Source organism: Pygocentrus nattereri, chromosome 19, assembly GCF_015220715.1.
Source record: "Pygocentrus nattereri isolate fPygNat1 chromosome 19, fPygNat1.pri, whole genome shotgun sequence".
Classification (NCBI taxonomy): domain Eukaryota; kingdom Metazoa; phylum Chordata; class Actinopteri; order Characiformes; family Serrasalmidae; genus Pygocentrus; species Pygocentrus nattereri.
This window is the reverse complement of record NC_051229.1, coordinates 25,694,752-25,715,234: the sequence shown is the minus strand read 5'-3', so window position 1 is coordinate 25,715,234 and position 20,483 is coordinate 25,694,752. Positions and strand designations below refer to the sequence as shown.

General features: G+C 38.3%; 1 protein-coding gene across 6 annotated transcripts in view; it reads right to left on the bottom strand.

Moving 5' to 3' along the window:
- Positions 1–2,364: 2,364 nt before the first annotated feature.
- LOC108441788 (zinc finger protein 236) overlaps positions 2,365–20,483 on the bottom strand; it is a 113,397-nt gene continuing 95,278 nt past the window's right edge. For all 6 annotated transcript variants that reach the window (XM_017721494.2, XM_017721495.2, XM_017721491.2 and 3 more), the window contains 3 exons: positions 14,021–14,150; positions 12,243–12,416; positions 2,365–3,214 (listed from right to left, as the gene is read on the bottom strand). In XM_017721494.2, the coding sequence (XP_017576983.1) occupies positions 3,066–3,214; positions 12,243–12,416; positions 14,021–14,150 (453 nt within the window). In that variant the 3' untranslated portion in view covers positions 2,365–3,065. The remainder of the gene's footprint in view (positions 3,215–12,242; positions 12,417–14,020; positions 14,151–20,483) is intronic.

Genomic DNA, 20,483 nt, shown 5'->3' with positions numbered 1-20,483 from the left:
CTCTGGACACTACGCTGACAGACACAGCAAACCTTCTTGCCACAGCTCGCATTGATGTGCCATCCTCGGTGAGCTGCACTACCTGAGCCACTTGTGTGGGTTATAGAGTCTGTCTCATGCTACCACAAGTGTGAAAGCACCACCAACATTCAACAGTGACCAAAACATCAGCCAGAAAGCATCGGTACTGAGAAGTGGTCTGTGGTCACCACCTGCAGAACCACTCCTTTATTGAGTGTGTCTTTCTAATTGCCAATAATTTCCACCTGACAACCACCTGTTGTCTATTCCATTTGCACAACAGCATTTGAAATTGATTGTCAATCAGTGTTGCTTTCTAAGTGGACAGTTTGATTTCACAGAAGTTTGATTTACTTGGAGTTATATTGTGTTGTTTAAGTGTTCCCTTTTTTTTTTTGAGCAGTGTATATATATATATATATATATATATATATATATATATATATATATATAATATATATATATATATATATATATATATATATATGTAAACACCATCAATGCTTGTTTATTATTTAGTACAAAGCATATAAAGATGTACACAATAAACGACTTCTTTACCAACACTGAAGTTCTTGCTAAAGCCTGAGTAGGCTGATAAATCAATGCGATTGGTTATTAATCTCAGCGTTACTGAGCTCTGCTAAAGCCTGAGTAGACCGATAAATCAATGCGATCGGTTATTAATCTCAGCGTTACTGTGCTCTGCTAAAGCCTGAGTAGACCGATAAATCAATGCGATCGGTTATTAATCTCAGCGTTACTGTGCTCTGCTAAAGCCTGAGTAGACTGATAAACCAGTACGATTGGTTATTAATCTCAGCATTACTGAGCTTTCCTAAAAGAGCAGACTGCATTTTGTGGTAAGTTATATACATGTCTTTAACTGAAAATCACATAGCTGCCCACTTTATAGCCAAATTTGCAAGATTTTGTTATTGGCATATGGCAAATTTGCTTAGTTCATGAGACAGCAGTGGAATTACGGGAGCAGTGGTGGACTGAAGCAAGCAATGAGATGCATTACAGAATGGAAGGAAATCTTAATCTGTCAGCACTTCTCTCTGTGAATGGTGGTCTAAGCAGTTTTTGCTTTTGATAAGACCTTTATGAAGTAAGGCTCTTTAATTTTTGGATTTAGTACATAAAGCTAATTGATGCTGGATTAAGTGAATATCATTGGAATTCAGTTTATTAATGTTATATTTATAATTAGAGTTTATTTATTTAAGACTGGTGCAGGATGTAGCAAATGTAGGATTTACTAATTCTTGAGTTAAATATTAATTGCAATCTTAATTTCAAGTACACTTGCAACTGTATGGTAAAGTATGAACAGGCAATAATGATCTGAATTCACAACAGCCTGACATAGTAGTAAATGCAAGTAAATGGTCATATTTCATAAAATACAGACACCCGAATTTTACAGTAACTTACAATACAGCTTGCAGTAACAATGTGTTCTTAAATTCTTGTATTTTGCAATAAAGTCTAAAAACTAGATCTTTGGAAGCTACTTCCAGGTCATTTGTAAACACTTACAAAGAGTAAGGCATTGATAAGAGAAATTAGTATTTCCAGTTTTCCAAAACTAATGCTAAGCTCAGCACTTGCAAACATGTTCCCTACCTATAAGTTTGTTCATCTCTCAAAAGAGATCAGTATCGCTGCGATCAATAACTGGTTCATTGTCTTGATTTATCGGTGTACTCAGGCTTTATTAGGAACTTCAGTATTTGTAAAGGGCATGTTTGTTATATGCAGTGTGCTGATTATAAAATAGTTATTATGGATAGTGTTTCTTTTAAAGATGGTGTGCAATTTTTATATTTAGATTGAATGTATATTTTATTGGCTCAGTATTCTAAAAGTATTTTTTTAGAATGTTCTGAATAGTGCCTTTACAAAATGTAACTTGAACTAAATACATATTCCCAATGCTTGTATTCCATTAAATCCCGACCCTATGAATGAGTTCATATGGGGTCTAATAGTTATGGGTTTTTATATATATATATATATATATATATATATATATATATATATATATATATATATATATATATATATGCGTGTGTGATTTATAGGGACTGAATAAACACAACTTACTAAATGTCCCTTAACGTAGGATTCAGTAGATACTTATTAATGTGAGATTTAGTAAATAGGGTTTCTTATAGCATGTAGTAAATTATGTTTATTAGTGCAAATGGGGTTATAGGATTTAATTAGAGATTAGTTATTAGGGTTTATGTATTTTCTTTATGAGGATGGATTTAGGATCTCACTCTCTGTACCTGGAGGAAGCCAGTACAATGTCAGAATGATCAAATCAAACAGTTGCTTAAAAAAAATTTATTCTTAAATACTTCTGAACATTACAAAATACATGTATGCCACAAAGTATACAGCTTAAACTTTATACACCGACAAAGCCATCAGTTAAACATAGCTGACAATGAAAACTTCAGTTAGCTGGTTCTACATCCAGAATCTATTTACATTTAAGTTTACTAGTTAAAAAACACTTTATACAACTATAATTCAATTACATCGAGTTTTTAAAGAAAATCTTTCTGGCTGTTTTCACTTTTCAGTGCACACAGAAACTCAAACAAGCAGAACAGGTACTGTGTTTAAAGTTGGGGTGGGGGTATGCGAACCCAAGATTGAAAAAGGAAAAGGATGCTGACATACCAGAACTGCTGTAGCCTTTTGGATCCATAGAGACTTCTTCAAGAGTGCTTTACAGAGAGGGTCATTTAGCTTGGGCTAAGGGGAGCTGCAGTGTCAGTCTGCTAATTTAACACAAGGCTACCCCTCTGATCAAATCACATGTTCTGTTGATTTTCTAAGTGAAAATTGATTAACACATACTCTACAGAGAAAAAACAAACATGGCAATATGGAGTTTAACATACTGAAATGTGCTTTTTGCACAGGCCATATTTTAAGTTTTATGTTTTATTCAGCAAATAAACAGTAATTGTGCATTAGAATGTGCAGAGGATTATTCTATGTAGAGTATGTGTACTTATTGTTTATGGGAAGACGCTGGGAATTGGACACTGCCAATCTCCAGCTGGTTCCAGTTCTGCTGAGGTTTCATCTCTTGATGATGTGGCCTGTGGTGGTTCAGGCACACATTCCTGCTCTCTGCCCACATCTCGTTCTGCATCCGTTTGTTTACCTGAGAGATGCGTACACACGCACACACACACACACACACACACACGCGCACACACACACACACACACACGATTGGTGTCAGTGTCTTAAGATGAATTCAATCAGTCAACCAATAAGACGCATAACTAAAATAATAAAGAACTATGGTACAGTTACTGTGATAAAATTAAAATCTCACTATTCGGTGATGAATCACATTGTACAGAATGTCCTACAGATATTCTCAGAAAGGTAAACCCAGATCTCCAGAAGGCAGCTGGCACAAAGTGGAAACAGGCTGCTTCTCGCAGGGCTCACTGAGCGTCAGGTGAAGAATCAAACTGCTTAGGTGAACTGTCTACTTTTACCTGCTGTTAACATCTGATAAAACACCCCTACCCTCTAAATTCTCTTCACTTTTACTGCATTCTGCTAAACAATGGAGGTAGAGAGAAAAAATAAGATGGTAAGACTGACGGAGGCATACAGTCAAATTCAGAACTTGACCGCTTTTACGGCCTTCATTGTTTCGGCGCTGCATCTTCTGCTATACTGTGTCCTACTGAATCTGTATAGTCATTGTGGAAATCTGTTATTTTCCATGTCAATTGTTTTTTTTATCAGTTATGTCATCTGTTATCATCCATCAGTTATCATCAGTTATAATTTTCTGTGTCCAGTTTGTTTTTTGTTGTAATTTCAATGGCACAAATTAGCAAGTTAGTAGTAGACAAATGTTTTGTTTTATTAGAATGTCATTAATCGATTATATACACTGCTCAAAAAAATAAAGGGAACACTCAAATAACACATCCTAGATCTGAATGAATGAAATATTCTCATTGAATATTTTGTTCTGTACAAAGTTGAATGTGCTGACAACAAAATCACACAAAAAACATCAATGGAAATGAAAATTTATTAACTAATGGAGACAAAATTAAGTGTAAAAACACACTACAGGCTGATCCAACTTTGATGTAATGCCCTTAAAACAAGTCAAAATGAGGCTCAGTATTGTGTGTGGCCTCCACGTGCCTGTATGACCTCCCTACAACGCCTGGGCATGCTCCTGATGAGGTGGCGGATGGTCTCCTGAGGGATCTCCGCCCAGACCTGGACTAAAGCATCTGCCAACTCCTGGACAGTCTGTGGAGCAACGTGGCATTGGTGGATGGAGCAAGACATGATGTCCCAGATGTGCTCAATCGGATTCAGGTCTGGGGAAGGGGCGGGCTGGTCCATAGCTTAAATGCCTTCATCTTGCAGGAACTGCTGACACACTCCTGCCACATGAGGTCTAGCATTATCCTGCATTAGGAGGAACCCAGGGCCAACCGCACCAGCAAATGGTCTCACAAGGGGTCTGAGGATCTCATCTTGGTACCTAATGGCAGTCAGGCTACCTCTGGCGAAAACATGGAGGGCTGTGCGGCCCTCCAAAGAAATGCCACCCCACACCATTACGGACCCACTGCCAAACCGGTCATGCTGAAGGATGTTGCAGGCAGCAGATCACTCTCCACGGTGTCTCCAGACTCTGTCACATCTGTCACATGTGCTCAGTGTGAACCTGCTTTCATCTGTGAAGAGCACAGGGCGCCAGTGGCGAATTTGCCAATCCTGGTGTTCTCTGGCAAATGCCAAGCGTCCTGCACGGTGTTGGGCTGTGAGCACAACCCCCATCTGTGGACGTCGGGCCCTCATACCATCCTCGTGGAGTCGGTTTCTAACCGTTTGTGCAGACACATGCACATTTGTGGCCTGCTGGAGGTCATTTTGCAGGGCTCTGGCAGTGCTCCTCCTGTCCCTCCTTCTCAAAGGCGGAGGTAGTGGTCCTGCTGCTGGGTTGTTGCCCTCCTATGGTCTCCTCCTATGGCCAAACCCAGACTCATACATTGGATTGGCAGACGGAGAAGCGTGATTGGTCACTCCAGAGAAGTCTCCACGGCTCTAGAGTCCAGTGGCAGCACTTTACACCATTGCATTCCACGCTTTGCATAGCGCTTGATGATGCAAGGCTTGGATGCAGCTGCTTGGCCATGGAAACCCATTCCATGAAGCTCTCTACGCTGTTCTTGAGCTGATCTGAAGGCCACATGACGTTTGGAGATCTGCAGATTGACTCTGCAGAACTTGCTGTCGTTCCCAATCACTTCCACTTTGTTATAATCCCACTTAAAGTTGACTGTGGAATATTTAGTAGCAAGGAAATTTCACGACTGTACTTGTTGCACAGGTGGCGTCCGATCATGGTACCACGCTGGAATTCACTGAGCTCCTGAGAGCGACCCATTCTTTCACTAATATTAGTTGAAGCAGTCTGCAGGCCTAGAGGCTTGGTTTTATACACCTGTGGCCATGGAAGTGATTGGAACAACTAAATTCAATGATTTGGATGGGTGACAATACTTTTGAAAATATAACTGAACATGGTGCAGGTGTCTTCAGCCTATTGAAGATAAAATAAATTGAAGGTTGTGATGTCACTGATGCCATAGGACACTTTCTTTAAGGGTTAAATGTCCCAAGATAACATTGTGGGCAGCAATTTTTGGACATGCCTAAATCATTAACAAACCTCTATAAAAGATGTAAGAAAATTTGGAAAATTTAGAAAAAGCTATTTGACCATTTAATTTGTTATAAACTGCCATGCCATGCAGCACCTCAGACAAGTCAAAATCCCCACTTGTCACATCAAACAAAATGGTACAAAATGTATTTTAAAGTGAAGGTGAGTGTTCCTATTTATTCATAATAATGTGTTCATTCAAAGTAAAATTTAAAACATCAAATATTTCACAATGTTTGTATGAAATTTGGTCAACTATGCTGGGGACTTAAAAGGCACTTTATATTGATATTGACCCAAAAATTGTATAATTATGTAACGGGGAGCGACGTTTATTATGGGCAAATCCAGGGTCATAGAGCCAACACGAATGGTACAGACATGACAGAAACCAGAACCAAACCAGCAGAACAGTACAAATAACAGTACAAAGACCAATACAAACACCACCATTTCAACCAACAAATACCAGCAAACACAAGGGGCAAACACAGTGCATACAACAGGGCTGATGAGGGACAGGTGGAAACAATCAGGGGTGGAGTCATGAAACGAAGGGGCTGGACCAAAACAAAACGCACATGGGCTAAACCAAAACACAATTACATGGACAGGACTGGGAGGAGCCAATCGTGACAGATTATCTGTGTCAACACAGATTTGATTTTTTAACTCATTACAGCACCTGTTGTTAGCACCTGTTGTTATCATCTGTGTTATTTTTTGTTTGTTTGTTATTCATTGATGGTATTTATTTTTATTATCTGTGTCAACTATTTTTTTCTGTTGTTATTACAACGTAGCCAGTTGTAATAGCACTCAGCTCAGTCATGCAGCACCAGTAATCAGGCTCTGCTGAGGTCATTTTGCTCTCATAGCACTCCTATCCTCTGTCGCACCATTCACAACAGTGTTCACAAAAGCACTCAGTATTATTAAATATATTTATGTATGGACAGTGGAAAGGGCCCATTAGAATAAAAAAAATTAGATGATCCTGTTCAAAACCACTTCATTACTCCTCTCAAATGAACTGGAGTGGCCTCTCAACTCTCATCAATTTACACAGCATCAACTCAACCTCATTCTCCAGTATGCTTCTGTTATGGAGAGGAAACAGAGGTGCATATAGAGGAGAATGATGTCATGAGAATGAGATGTCATGAACAGAGCGCACCTGATAAAACATGACAGGAAACAAAAACTAATGTCTCTTTCTCCGTCTCACTAACAGAATCACACAAACACCTCCTTCTGAGTACTCGATGCCTCTCAAAGATTCATTATTATTTCAGAAATGTCTCCAAGCATAAGTCATTTTTTTCAGGACTAGTTCTATAATCCGTGTAGTATGGCTTCTCTCCAAAACCTCAATAATTATCCTATTTATCACCTACATTATCCTAATTACTGCCCACTCATGACCACAATCAATGCTCACTCATTACCCTACTCACCACCCACTACCTTCTTCCTACTAATGGCCATAACCCAATAATTACCATAACAATTACCATAATTTTTTCACTGTATGACAACTTTGTACTTTTAAAGCAAAATATTTCCTGTTCCATCTTAAATGGTGCTGCGTTTACGTTTTGGCGCCTCAGACACCATTTAAGGTGGAACGGGAGAATTCGAACAAGAAGCTGGTGAATGAGAAGCAACTTCAGCATCATAAAATAGTCAAACATTGAGAGACATTTTACAAGTAACTACTTGAGGAGGATTTTCCTGTCAGAAAGCAGGGGGATATAGCTAAAGCTTAAAGCAGAGTAAAGTAAGTCGGCATTTTTGTTTATATTTTGCTAGAATGCTAGGACATCAGCACACACTGAGACATACTGGACATCAAATATTGTGACTCCCAAGGAGGTCTGACTTTTGTTGAAAGGACAAAATGTCTCTTCTTAACAACTTGGGTTGTGAATCCTGACTTAAACTAGCTTTTAATGCAAAGCCGGTCTGATTTTTCACTCATCCAGTGGTGTTTTTGTCATGTGCCGCCACAGACTGTCTGGGTGCTGCACTTCCGCACTTCCAAGTTCCGCCTTTTGCGTTCTGTGAACATTACTTTCTAAGTTAAATATTTTTGACATTTGTGAATTGATTCAGAATTGTCCACGTCCGTGATGCATCTAAGAATCAAGTCCCCCGCCCCCTCCCCATCCCTAATCGGCGCCTATTTGCAATCACTGCCCATTATTATCCTAAACTCTGTCCCTGCTACCCTAAACCTCCACCTACTTCTCATCCTAACAACCACCTACTTATCACCGTAGCAAACACCTGCTCTTTAACGTAATATCCACCTACTCATGTCCTTGGTCACAATCTATTAAATACCACAATCACTGCTCACTCATTGCCCTAATCACCACCCACTCATTACAATAACATTCAATATTCGACGATTCAGTTTTTTGTGTGTGTGTGTATGTATTCCGTTTTCTGGGATAAGGATGTTCTTTTTTTGGCTAAATTAAGTTACTCTCCATAACGCAGCTATATTTTTAATTTGTTGAAAACTGTGCCAAACACAGCGAGAAGAAACACAGCCTCTCCAGCGTTACCAGCTAAAAACAGACCACTCTGCTCTACTCCGGAAAACCCACCATTCCACCTGTACTCAGGCTCTTCAACATAAAAGTCCTTGTATGAATGAAACAAACAACCCACAATACATTCTGTCAGCATATTGTTATTCTACTATTTATACTTTTTAAATACACTTTTAACTGACATCTTAGTAATGTAATAGCAAAACCAGGAAACAAAAAAAGGATGAGCTTGGATGCTTCCTTTTTGCCAGCTTCTTGTTTGAATTTTCCCATTCTACCTTAAATGGTTCAGCCATTACTGGCAAATAAGAAGCTGACTTCAGCTTCATAGAAAAGAGTGTCTCACTTCGTTTTCACTTTTGTAAAGACAAGGCTATCAGCTAATATGGAGCACCACTCAGGGAGGCCAGCAGACCTGGCAGACAGCATTCTGTGAGTAAAGCATCTAACCTAGAAATTCATATTTTACAGCAGATGAAGATGCAGACGTCAGACTTGGATTTTCTCAACAACTTTTTCAGCCTTCCTTTCCTATCCAGTGGAGCAAAGCACCAAATCAAAACTACAATCGTTGTCAAAGAAAAAAATATTTGTTATTGTTTTTTTTGACAAAAAAAAAAAGAAAAAAAAAAAAGGTATTTTGGACAACCCAACATATTACCCTAATCAACTTCTACTAATGAACATAATCACCACTCAATTATTACCACAATCACTGCCTACTTGCGCATACAGTACTGTGCGAAAGTTTTAGGCATCTAAGCAAATTTTTAAACAATTTCCCTCAGCAGTGAGTTTATCACAATATAGATTAGAATAAAGTCATATTCATAATTCAAATAAACATAAAAACAATAAAAACTAACAAGAATTTCTTGGGTCCATATTTTCCCTTGACACCTTCACAGCCGCCACAGAGACTTGTTAATATCATCAATTACATCATGAGCACAATTTACTGAAGCACTGATTGGTCAAACCAAAGAGTTGCTTTTTAACTACATATAATACTGGGCTTCCTTGAGCAGAGGTTTGGAAATGGTTAAACAAACACACCATATATATATATATATATATATATATATATAAGATCATTCATTAATATTCTATACATTTTGTTTATTCAAATTATACTTTTCTCAGCAAATAAACACAAACTACACAAATAAATAGATTTTGAAAATGTGTCTTGGGTGCCTAAGGCTTTGGCACAGTACTGTATAACCACTGCCCATTGACACCCTACTCACTGTCCTTGTTACCTACCAGTATTGAGCCATTATCCTAACCACCACCTTCTTTTTACCCATACAAACACGCGCTCATGACCTTGTCCACTCATTACAACACGTTCAATACAAAAACAAGTGGTAAGACATAGTATTTTCTAAAAAAAAAAAGTCAAATGCATTGTTATTTGCACTTTAGTCAGAGGCAGAACGAAGGGAAATCTGGCTGAGATTGAGGTGCATGTGTGTGCACTGCTGTATAATGAACACTCGCCTCAGGCAGAAAAACACAACGGACACGCACAAACACACAAACCAAAGTGATATAGGAAGGAACCTCACACTCTCTGTGTTACCTCACATGTACACTGCAGTCTAAGTAGTTTGCTCTGAGCAACAGGAAACTTTATTTGAAACTAGGCCTGCAAAACTAACCAACAAAACATTACTGGCAACAAATTAATCTATCGAGTAGCTGCTTAGCTATAATTTCACTTCAATGAAAATAGGAAACTTTTGAAAATGGTATAGGCCCCACTAGTGGAAAGTGGTGCAAGTTGGAAGTCTTTTAAAGTATAGGAGAACTTTGCATTGAAAGAAATAATGTAGTTATCAATAGTTATTGATCATGTTTATTTCCCAAGCCACTAAAAACTATTAGCTAGAATAACTGCAGGAAAGTTAGGGGCTATGTAACCTACTAATATTTTACTTGACTTGATAGGTTCTGGTGAAAGCTAAAGGGTTTTTGTCTTGGAGATGATACATTTCAGCAATTATACATTTTTAAAATGTTGTATTGTGAATTCTCTCTATGTTGTGCTGTTCTGTGCCTGCAGCAAAGGAAAGCATTGTGGAGATCTAACTAACTAACTTTAATGGAAAGCACATATTTTTGAACAAATTAACCCCATTTAAAATCATATACTCATTTAAAAAAGAAAATAGCTTACTTATGTAGTAGGGATGCTACTGTAGCAACAACTGCAATAGCATTCAGTACCACTAAGATGATTTCAAGTGGCATTTGTGATCCAAATCTAATAATCTAACATTAATACCTGATGTAAATAATGCTCTTGTGACTGAATGCAGTCAAATCCTCATGGCAATGTGTAAAGGTTTCTCAGAAGAGTAGAAACTGTTTACTGAATCAAATTGGGCACAAACTCCCTATTAATTTAAGAAAACATGGTGGACAAGCAGGTGTCTACAAACTTTTAAGCAAATAGTTCAAGTTGTTCATTTAAAAAGTATATGACTAATTACTCTGAGGTACTTTAAATTCATATTTCCTTGGAGAAAAAATGCCTGATGCTGAAGTAGCAATAATAAATGTTTGTGCATGTTTACCACAGCTGCCAGTAGGTTTAAGGCACTGTAGATGTTAGAAAAAGGAAGGCACTGACAGAAAAATAATAACACCACAAGGCTGCAAAGAATTTAGGTCTAACGTAAAGTCCAGAAACCTCTGAGCCTTCAGACGGTACTGAATGAGAAGCGGTCATGCTACTTTGTTAAATAATGCCAGATGGGCTCGAGCGTACTTTGGAAAACACAGTCACATCACCCTGTACATCACTGAAATGCTACAGGAAATGTTAATTACCTTTATAGCTCTTGAAGCTGCAGCATCCTTTAACTAGTCTAACATCCTAGTTCACTAGATGGGTTACGTGTGAACAGGTTTCCAGGATTTGTATCTGAAGTTAGTTACTAGTTCCATCACTAGTTTTGAAGTAGTTGTTAAATACTTCCAATTAAGGAAACTGATATGGCTTATATTCCAGTGACTAATATTAGTAATGTAACATAACGACGTAACGTCAGCTCATTCTCAAAAATCACTTACATTGTGAACTGTATGTCCTCAGGGAGTAGTTTGATTTCTTAAAACACCAACTTGGGATGAAAGTTACTATTTACTGACCGCTCTGATGTTTTACAATTGATATAAGCAGGTTTTCTCTTCCGATGGTCAAAGGTAGTGTGTGTAAGCTAGGTAGTGAAAGCTAAGTCAGAGTCACATAGGTGACTGCTTTAGCCTTCATGTTAGGAAAGCACAGCTTCATTTGTAACTTTCAGCCACAACTATTTTGTTTCTATCTGCCCTCATAGGTAAAGAACTATAAGATAATTGCTGCACTCTGTTGTAACCCTCATCACTTTGGACATCACTTTGAAAATATATACAAACAAATAAAATAAAATCAACAGCAGATATTAGATTTTTTTTACTGTGAACAAAATTGCTTATTCTGTTTCAGCCCTAAACTGAAAGTGTCACATGAAGCTTTGTTTTTGAATTACTATGCACTATAAGCTGCATGGAAGTTGTTGCATGCAACTTTCAACATGCAAGTAGCATGTCTAAAAGAACAAAATATAAAGAAATAGTAAAATATGAAGAAACAGCAAAATAACACAGTAGCTTTTTCACTTTTAGCGAATTGCTTTCTCAGGTTGGAAAGAAAAAAGATTATTGAAAATGAAGATCATAAGGTTTCATTTGAAATAAATACAAGTAAAAGTATTATGATTTAATTCTACTCAAAGTTCTATTGTGATGAAATATACTCAATTACAAAAGAGATTTGTTATATTTTGTTACTTCAGTAGAAGACAGCTGTGTGTGTGTGTGTGTGTGTGTGTGTGTGTGCGCGCGTGTGTGTGTTATATACTCACCATAGCCATGTGATCTCTTCATGTGCAGCTTCATGTTGCTTTTCTGTGTGAAGCTGATGGTACACACCTCACACTTGTAAGGTTTCTCGCCTGTGTGTTTGACTGTGTGGACTTGTAGCGCGCTCTTCTGGTTGAATGCCTTGTCACACTGCGAACACTTAAAGGGTCGTTCACCTGCATATAACACACATGCGCACACACACACACACACACACACACACACACACACACACACACACACACACACTCTTAGTCCTAATCTTTAAAAGGAAACTAACTTGAACAAAACTGAACTACAGAACAATGTATCAGCAGTAGAGATGTACAATTTAAAGGAGAATTCCATTAATTCTTCAATATCTCTGAATTGTTCAATGGCTGGGAGGTACATGAAGTCATTGAGATGTGAAATGGTGTGAAATGGTGTGAAATGGTTGATTGCAGAGAAACTCAGACTCAGAGTTACCTGGTCAATAGGTAATATTATATTCAAGTATAACCATTCTAGCTACCATCCAAAATGACCAGCAAACCTACAAGTGTCTTCTGATCTTATAAATGTAAAGTTTTATACATTAAAAAAAGTTTTCTTTGCCTATTTTTTAAATTTATTTATTTTGTTGAATTCCTCTCTGGCATAAATGGACTTTAGCCTAAAAAACATCTAAAAACTAAATAAAGCCTCAGGCTTCAGGCAGTGTCTTCGTTAGCATTTCATGTAATGGTTTTCTGTGATGCAGCTTTGAGGCATTAATGCTTCAGGTGCCTGGTTCCTGACACCACCCGTGTGAACACTGCAGGAAATTTTCTCTAGAATGGAGCATTTCACATCCAACCACTATAAATGACTGTTTACATCTTAATGTTTAAGTATGAAGTATGATATATACTTTTTAAAACTATTCTCGTTGAAGCAGGAGGAGAAACCTTGTGTTTGAACAGTCATTCCACTTTTGATATAATGATTCTACCAGTCATGGAAAGCTCCCTGCTAAGCAAAAAGTTCTTTAAAGTCACTTGAGAACTGGATATTTTCAAGTTGACTTTTATGGGATGTTCCAAGATCACACAGACTTTAGTTCAAATTTAAGGATCTCATATTTTTTTCCAAAAATATTTTGGACAGAGGCTTTACACCAATGCTACTTGATTTATTGCAAAAAAATTTTTTGCATTTTTTTTCTATAAACAAATACTCCAATAAGAAGGACTTTAAGCTTTGGAGGTGGTGCTCATGTTTACAATCTGTAAAAGTTACCAGTAGCACCTTTGTGTCAAATATGGTGTTGGACGTATACTCTGTTATCAGCCAGAAGTCTACTCTGGATTTCATCAAACCAGATTTAATGAGTCAGGTAAAGTTTTCACTATACAGATTATTAAGACTCCAAGTAGGTCATCTATTTATCTATCTATCCCTTGTTAAAATGACTTTTGCACACCTGATTATTTTCAAATTGTATATGTAAAGGCATGTAACATGTACTGTGTACTCTGTACTCGTCGGGTACAGAGCTATGATGTAACACAGTTGGCACTTACCTCTAGGGCCACATCACAGCTGCTCTGAGATCAGCTAAGAACTAGTCACTACTTATTGAGAAGTCTTGTTACTTGTGCCCACTGTGAATCTTAAAAAGACACTACTGAGTTTCAGACCTCTCTGTCTACTATCTACCTAATGCTAGTTAAGACAAGTAGGACGGCACCTGACATCTACAACATTCCCCGTTGTAGAAGAAATGCCCCTGTTGGGTGTATGAACATGTTTTATTTACCTGTATGTGTGCGGATGTGTCTCTCCAGTTGGCTGGGTTTGGCAAAGGCTTTGTCACAGCTGGAGCATTTAAATACACGCGGCTTCTGAGAGCTCAAAGTGGGTCCATTCAGGTGAACAAACTCATGCTCCTGATGCACAAACACATATAAATTATTTTCAATGGTATGTTCAGTGCATATACAAATTTTCATAGCAGAGGTCACTGAGGCACAAGCACAGGGTCATCTAAAAGTAGGGGTTGACACCAGTGGCAGCTGCTTTAAGACTGCATGAAAAGCATAACACTGAAATGGTTGGCAATGCACTGAAACTCTTGCTGCAATTCCATATTTTTAGCAATTACAAAGCGTGAAATGTGTACTCGATGTCATTGCACCTGGCATTTACAGGATAATCTGACTGTGTTTGGGAAAGATAGTGGAAGCATGTCCCTTAGAACCCTCCTGAAGCTGGGTCTTAGTGAGAGTTAAAGGCTGATTCAAATAAATACTCTTTTAACATGCAAAGATCAGCACTTTTTGGACATTATTATTTTTGGTCCTGCCCACATGTTGTGCTTCACATAAGCTTATATGAGGCTATCATAGGTGTGTTTCGCATATGAAAATGATCTCAATGTCTATTGGACTGTAGCCTGGAAGCTTGGCTATGTGTTGATTGGTGGAGCTCTGAAAGAGATGAGATATTGACACAAACTAGAAACACCAACACTAAAGTGCCTGACCAACAAGCAACTCCGATTAAAACTGCCATTGAATACGTGCACGGAGCTGCAGGAGAATCGTTGGAAAATTAGCATTAGTATCTAGTAGTACTGGTGTAATGCCAGGGTGTGATGATGAGGCAGACGCATGTGCTGAGAGAAGCAAGATTTATTAGGGGTGAATCCATTCTCAGGGTCTAGACAGTCCAGGGTCAGAAAGCCAACATGGATAGAATAAGAAACAGACATTACAAAAAAGGAAAACAGGCTAAACAAACAACGAATGCCAGCAGAACAAACACCAAACGGTACAATACACTACAAAGACCAGTCAACTCACAGGGGAAAACACAGGGCTTAAATACAGGTGCAGGTTAAAGAGACAGGTGGATAACAAGAAACAGGTGAGGACCAATCAATGGTGGAGTCTAGAAACAAGGGGGCAGGACAGGGAAGAATCAAAACAAGGACTGGGGGGGGGGGGGGGGTCAATCGTGACACTGGCTAACATTACTCAGGGTTTTATGATATTTTTCCATCACCATGTAAAAATGTGACTAAAGTGTGACTGTACAGTTCTGAGTTAACAGTAAAGCAGTGAAGTAGCTTTTATAAGTGTATAATTTAGCAGCACTGTATAAATTGTGTATAAATTGTCAGCCTTATTTTAGAGGATTAGCTAGACAACGGATTCATCACATACAACATATTGTTACCCTTCCCATGTCAAATACAGAGCCTGTTTGGTCAGACATGGGATCACAACATCAAAACTGATCTAGAAAACACAATATTCAAAATATTCAGCGGTTAACGCATCTGAGTGACAAGTAGGTAAACATCAGGAAGCAAAAGAGAACGCAAAAGACGATACATACCGACATATATAAAAATGAATAGGCTAGTTAATAATAAATGCATTTCACATTCAGGTTGTGTTGAGTATTGTATAGCTTCAGGCTTATAGCCAAGACTAGCATTTTGTTCATGTTGGATGAGTGACCAGGAAGAAGCCATCCTTATTACAGACAGGTGATGGATGGCATAAGGGGGATCTTTTGCTAGTACTTTGCAGCCGTAGACAACAATGAACATCTACAGCTCAGCGCAGAAAGTTCTCTCATTCAGTTGCCCACCGAGGACCCATCCTCAGTTTAAACTTTTTTTTTCTTCCACATGCTGTGAACTGTATGAAACAGTCAGGGCTGGAAAGTATATAGTAAATTCCTACTTAAGTACTTGTATCAAATACAAGTAAAAATGAGAATTAATTGCAAAATAAGCCCTTTATTGGAAAACTGCACAAGTAATCACTTTGATCTACATCCCTGGTACATCTACAATCATTATCTGAAATAAAGAGTTGGCTTGGCTACAACCTTGTATGAGTCCCAAAACTAATTGCAGTATATTCTGCAAGTAGAAGTGTGAATCTCTGAGGTGGCAGCAAATTGATTAAATTAATAAATCCTGGGTTTTGGATTGAATTAAAAAATGACAACACACACACACACACACACACACACAAACTCTGATATTTTAGAGATAATAGTATGTCCACATGAGCAAGTCTATTTCAGAATGCTTAACTTGACATGGTTTGAGGCAAATATGTCATTGATTAGGCATGTACTTCGCACACTACTAGTTGGTGGGGTGACTGACTACGTTTGGGGTAAGAGGGTAAGTGGACAAACTAAATTCAAACAGAAATGGACTACAAATGGGTGGATGAATGATGAATCTGTTGTTGTTGTCTTGCACCCAAAAGCCACATTATCTTACACAGAGCCTGCAGCAAATCCATCAGATGAAGAATAATGCTCACCCTGGAGGTTTGATTTCAAAAAAGTTGAGGCAGTACATAAAATGCATACAAAACAGAAAGTAGTGATTTATAAATCTACTTTAACTTGCATTTGAACAAAAAGACAAAGAAATGTAATGATTTAAATGATCTACTTCATTGTGTTTAATAAATATACATTCATTGTGAGTCAGGATAGAAACAATTCAAGATCAGGAACATTGTAAAATATTTTTTAAAATTATCTTAAACAGGTGATGCACTCGCATAAGCATCAAAGGAGCATGCAGGGTAGTTCAAATTCTTTATGAGCATAGATGGTGGAGGTTTGCCACTTTGCAAAAAAGCATTAGCAAAAATGTCCAATAGTTTAAAAATAATGTTCCCCAGCAATGATATTAAGTATTTCACCCTCTGTCATGTGTAATATCATCACAAGATTGAGGGAATCCAGAGAAATCTCTGTACATAAAAAAAAGGCTGAAAAATACAAATGAATGCTGTGACCTTAGGCCCTCTGACAGCACTGCATTAAAGCACTAGTATGCTTGGATATCACCACAATGGCTTGGGAATACTTTCAAAAACTGTAGTCAATAAACATCATTAAGTTAAAACTGTACTATGCACAGTGGAAGTCATATATCAACAGCATACAGAAATGTGGGCCGTTAACCCACGCAAGGCACCCGGTCCCGATGGCATCCACAGCCGTGTACTTAAAGCATGTGCCAACCAGCTGGCTGAGGTTTTCACTGACTGTGATGGATGGAAACAGCCTACAGAGACGAGGCCAGCGCTCTGTCAGAGTGGTGCTATGACAACAATCTCTGTCTCAACATCAGCAAAACAAAGGAGATGATCATATACCTCACTGATGACCTCACCTGGTGCCACCACACCAACACTATTGTGAGATCTGCCCGTCAGCGTATCTGCTTCCTGCGCAGGCTCAGGAAGTTTGGTCTGCCTCCTCAGATCTTCACCAACTTCTACAGATGCACCATAGAGAGCTTCCTCACAGGCTGCATCACTGTCTGGCAGCCTGCAACCACAAGGCCCTTGGAGGAGTGGTGAGGATGGTAGAAGCCATCATAGGCAACAAACTTCCAGCATTACAGGACGTCTACCAGTCCTGCTGCCTCAGGAAGATAAAAAAGCTCAGGGCCTGTTCACCACCCTGCCTTCAGGCAGGAGATTCTGCAGCATCCAGGCTGGAGCAACCCGGCTAATTAATAGTTCCTACCCACAGGCTGTCAGGCTTCTGAACAAGCTGTGAAGCTGTGGGTCCAACTACCATTTCACTCAGTCACTTTTTCTGTATTATTATTATTATTATTATTATATCATCTCTGCTATGGACAATAACACCTTAACACTAAGCCACTTTAAAGAATAACACTAAGTTACTTTAAATAACAACAACAGCAACACTAAGTCAATTTAAAATGTATATTTATCTATATTTTTTGTATATTTCTCTATATTTTCTGCACACTTAATATATTTCAGTTTGTTTATTTTATTTTTTATTTATTTACTTTCAATGCATAAATGTCCTGACATGTTGTGCAAATAACAAACTTGAAACAAAAAAATGCTGTCGACTTCTCTGGGCTCAGGCTCATCTGAAATGGACTGATGCACAGTAGAAACATGTATTGTGGCCTGACAAGTCAAACTTACAATTAATTATGGAAATAATGGATGTCACGATGCTCAGCCAAAAAAGAAAAGGACCATCAAGATTGCTATCAGCATGAAGTTCAAACGCCAGGGTCTGTCATGGTACAGGATGTGATGGTGCATTTGTTAAGTTCAGTATAGGCAAACAATATCATATGTTACTCAGTTTGTAGTGGTCATTATTTTATTAGTGAGCTTATTTAATGTGCTAACTTGGTAGCAATGGTAAAAGTGAAAGTTGCAGTTCTTGATATAAACCCAATAGCTACATCTGATTATTGTGACCAATTTCATGATAGGGTAATAATGAAAACCTTATGAAATCTGTGTGGCATTTTGACACAGAAAATGTGTGGGAACCAAACATAAATAGTGATTACTTTTGCTTTTTTCTGTTTTATTACATGTTATAGAGACAATCTAACAGCAGTGCAAGATCTGGAATGCCACCAAAACTATCACCACGAAATAAACAGTTAAAGCTTTCAGCTTTAAGATTTCAAACTTCAAAAATCAAGCTCCACTCTTGCTTCAGATCTCAGAAAATCCACAGGTGTTTCTGTTCACCTTTCAGAAGACAACTCAATAAAGTGAGTTCAGAAGACATCTCAATAATATGAGTCAGCTGCTACTGAGAAAAGGAAATAAACAAAAAAAGAAAAACTGAAAATCAAACAAAGAAGCTGCTGGTGTTCTCAGAACAATAGACTGGATATCGAAACTAGATCTCAACATCAGCCCATGTGTTTGGGATTACTTGGATAGTGAGAAGCAGAAAATATAACCAACTTGTAAGACTGAACTTCAGAGGTGTGGAAAATACCTGCAGTCAGTTTTTTTAATAACTGAAAGAAAGGCTCCCAAAAAAATGGAAGCTACAAAAAAGGTAAATATTGGGCACATTAAATATTTAGCTGTTGAGGCTTCTGTGTAATTTTCTGTTAAATATTTCTTTTATGCTTTTTGTCTGATGCTGAAAAACAAATTAATTGTATTTAATGGTCATTTTGACTGGTCTTTGACTTTTGCACCGCACTGCATGTTTCTCACAGTTCTTCCACAACCTCTAGACTGAAGACATGTCATTTTACCCTGCAGTCACTCACAGGACATTGTGTTTAGCCCCGTGTCTGACTCTAATGTGTCTGTCTGACTCTAATGTGCTTTTATGAGGCATGATGGCAGTAAGCCGGTCGTATTGGGTACAGTGACATTGCTGATTGTGAGCTGAGTAAATTTCATACACATTAGGGATGATCAGAGAGAGAAGTCAAGTGGTACCACACACACACACACACACACACACACACACACACACACACACACACACACACACACACACACTCTCTCTCTCTCTCTCTCTCTCTCTCTAAATCCATTTAATTTGTGCCCAGCTGCATATGATTAACTGGGCCGTGCACAAGTCCCGCCATCTCCATCTGTTTTCCATTCATCCATTTATCACTGTCAACACATCTTTCAGTCCATTCATCATTTTAAATCACTTTATCCATTCATGAGGACCATCCGAAAAGAGGTGCATCATGGGACTAAACATTCAATACCAAATGACCAATCAGAACACACCTCACGTCAGGGTTAAACCATTGAAAAAACACATTTCAAGCATTTAAATGGACATGTTTAGATGTGTTTAAGGTGATGAAAAAACATGCCTTCAATCAGGTGGGTCTGTCCATTTGACATATAAATAAGCTTTGTTCCAGATTACTGAGAAAGATTACCCAACCCACTAACTCTGCGGAGCAACAGGGCTGCAATGAATAGTCAACAATGTTCATTAGTCATTTTTGATGTTGATTATGAAGAAAAGCTGAAGTGATACTTAATCCTCATGGTCATTCTGACAAATTACAATACACTACATTAAAGGTAGAGGGTGATATGACCACTATAGTTTCAAATAATATGAAGGTATCAATGGGTTCAGGCTTCTTTTACCAATGTCACACTTGCCTCATATATAGTAAATTAACCAAGACATGACCAAATAATTTGGTGACCACAGTTTGCTTCTATATATGACTGAAGCTATGACCCTAATGTAGCTAACAAACACTAGCATTCAAGCTTTTTTACCTAAATGCATTCTGTAAACAAATCTGCAAAACTTCACTCAAACCATCCATTCATCCATTTTCTAAGCCGCTTCTCCCTCAAGGTCGCGGGGGGGTGCTGGAGCCTATCCCAGCGGTCATCGGGCGGAAGGCAGGATGCACCCTGGACAGGTCTCCAGTCCATCGC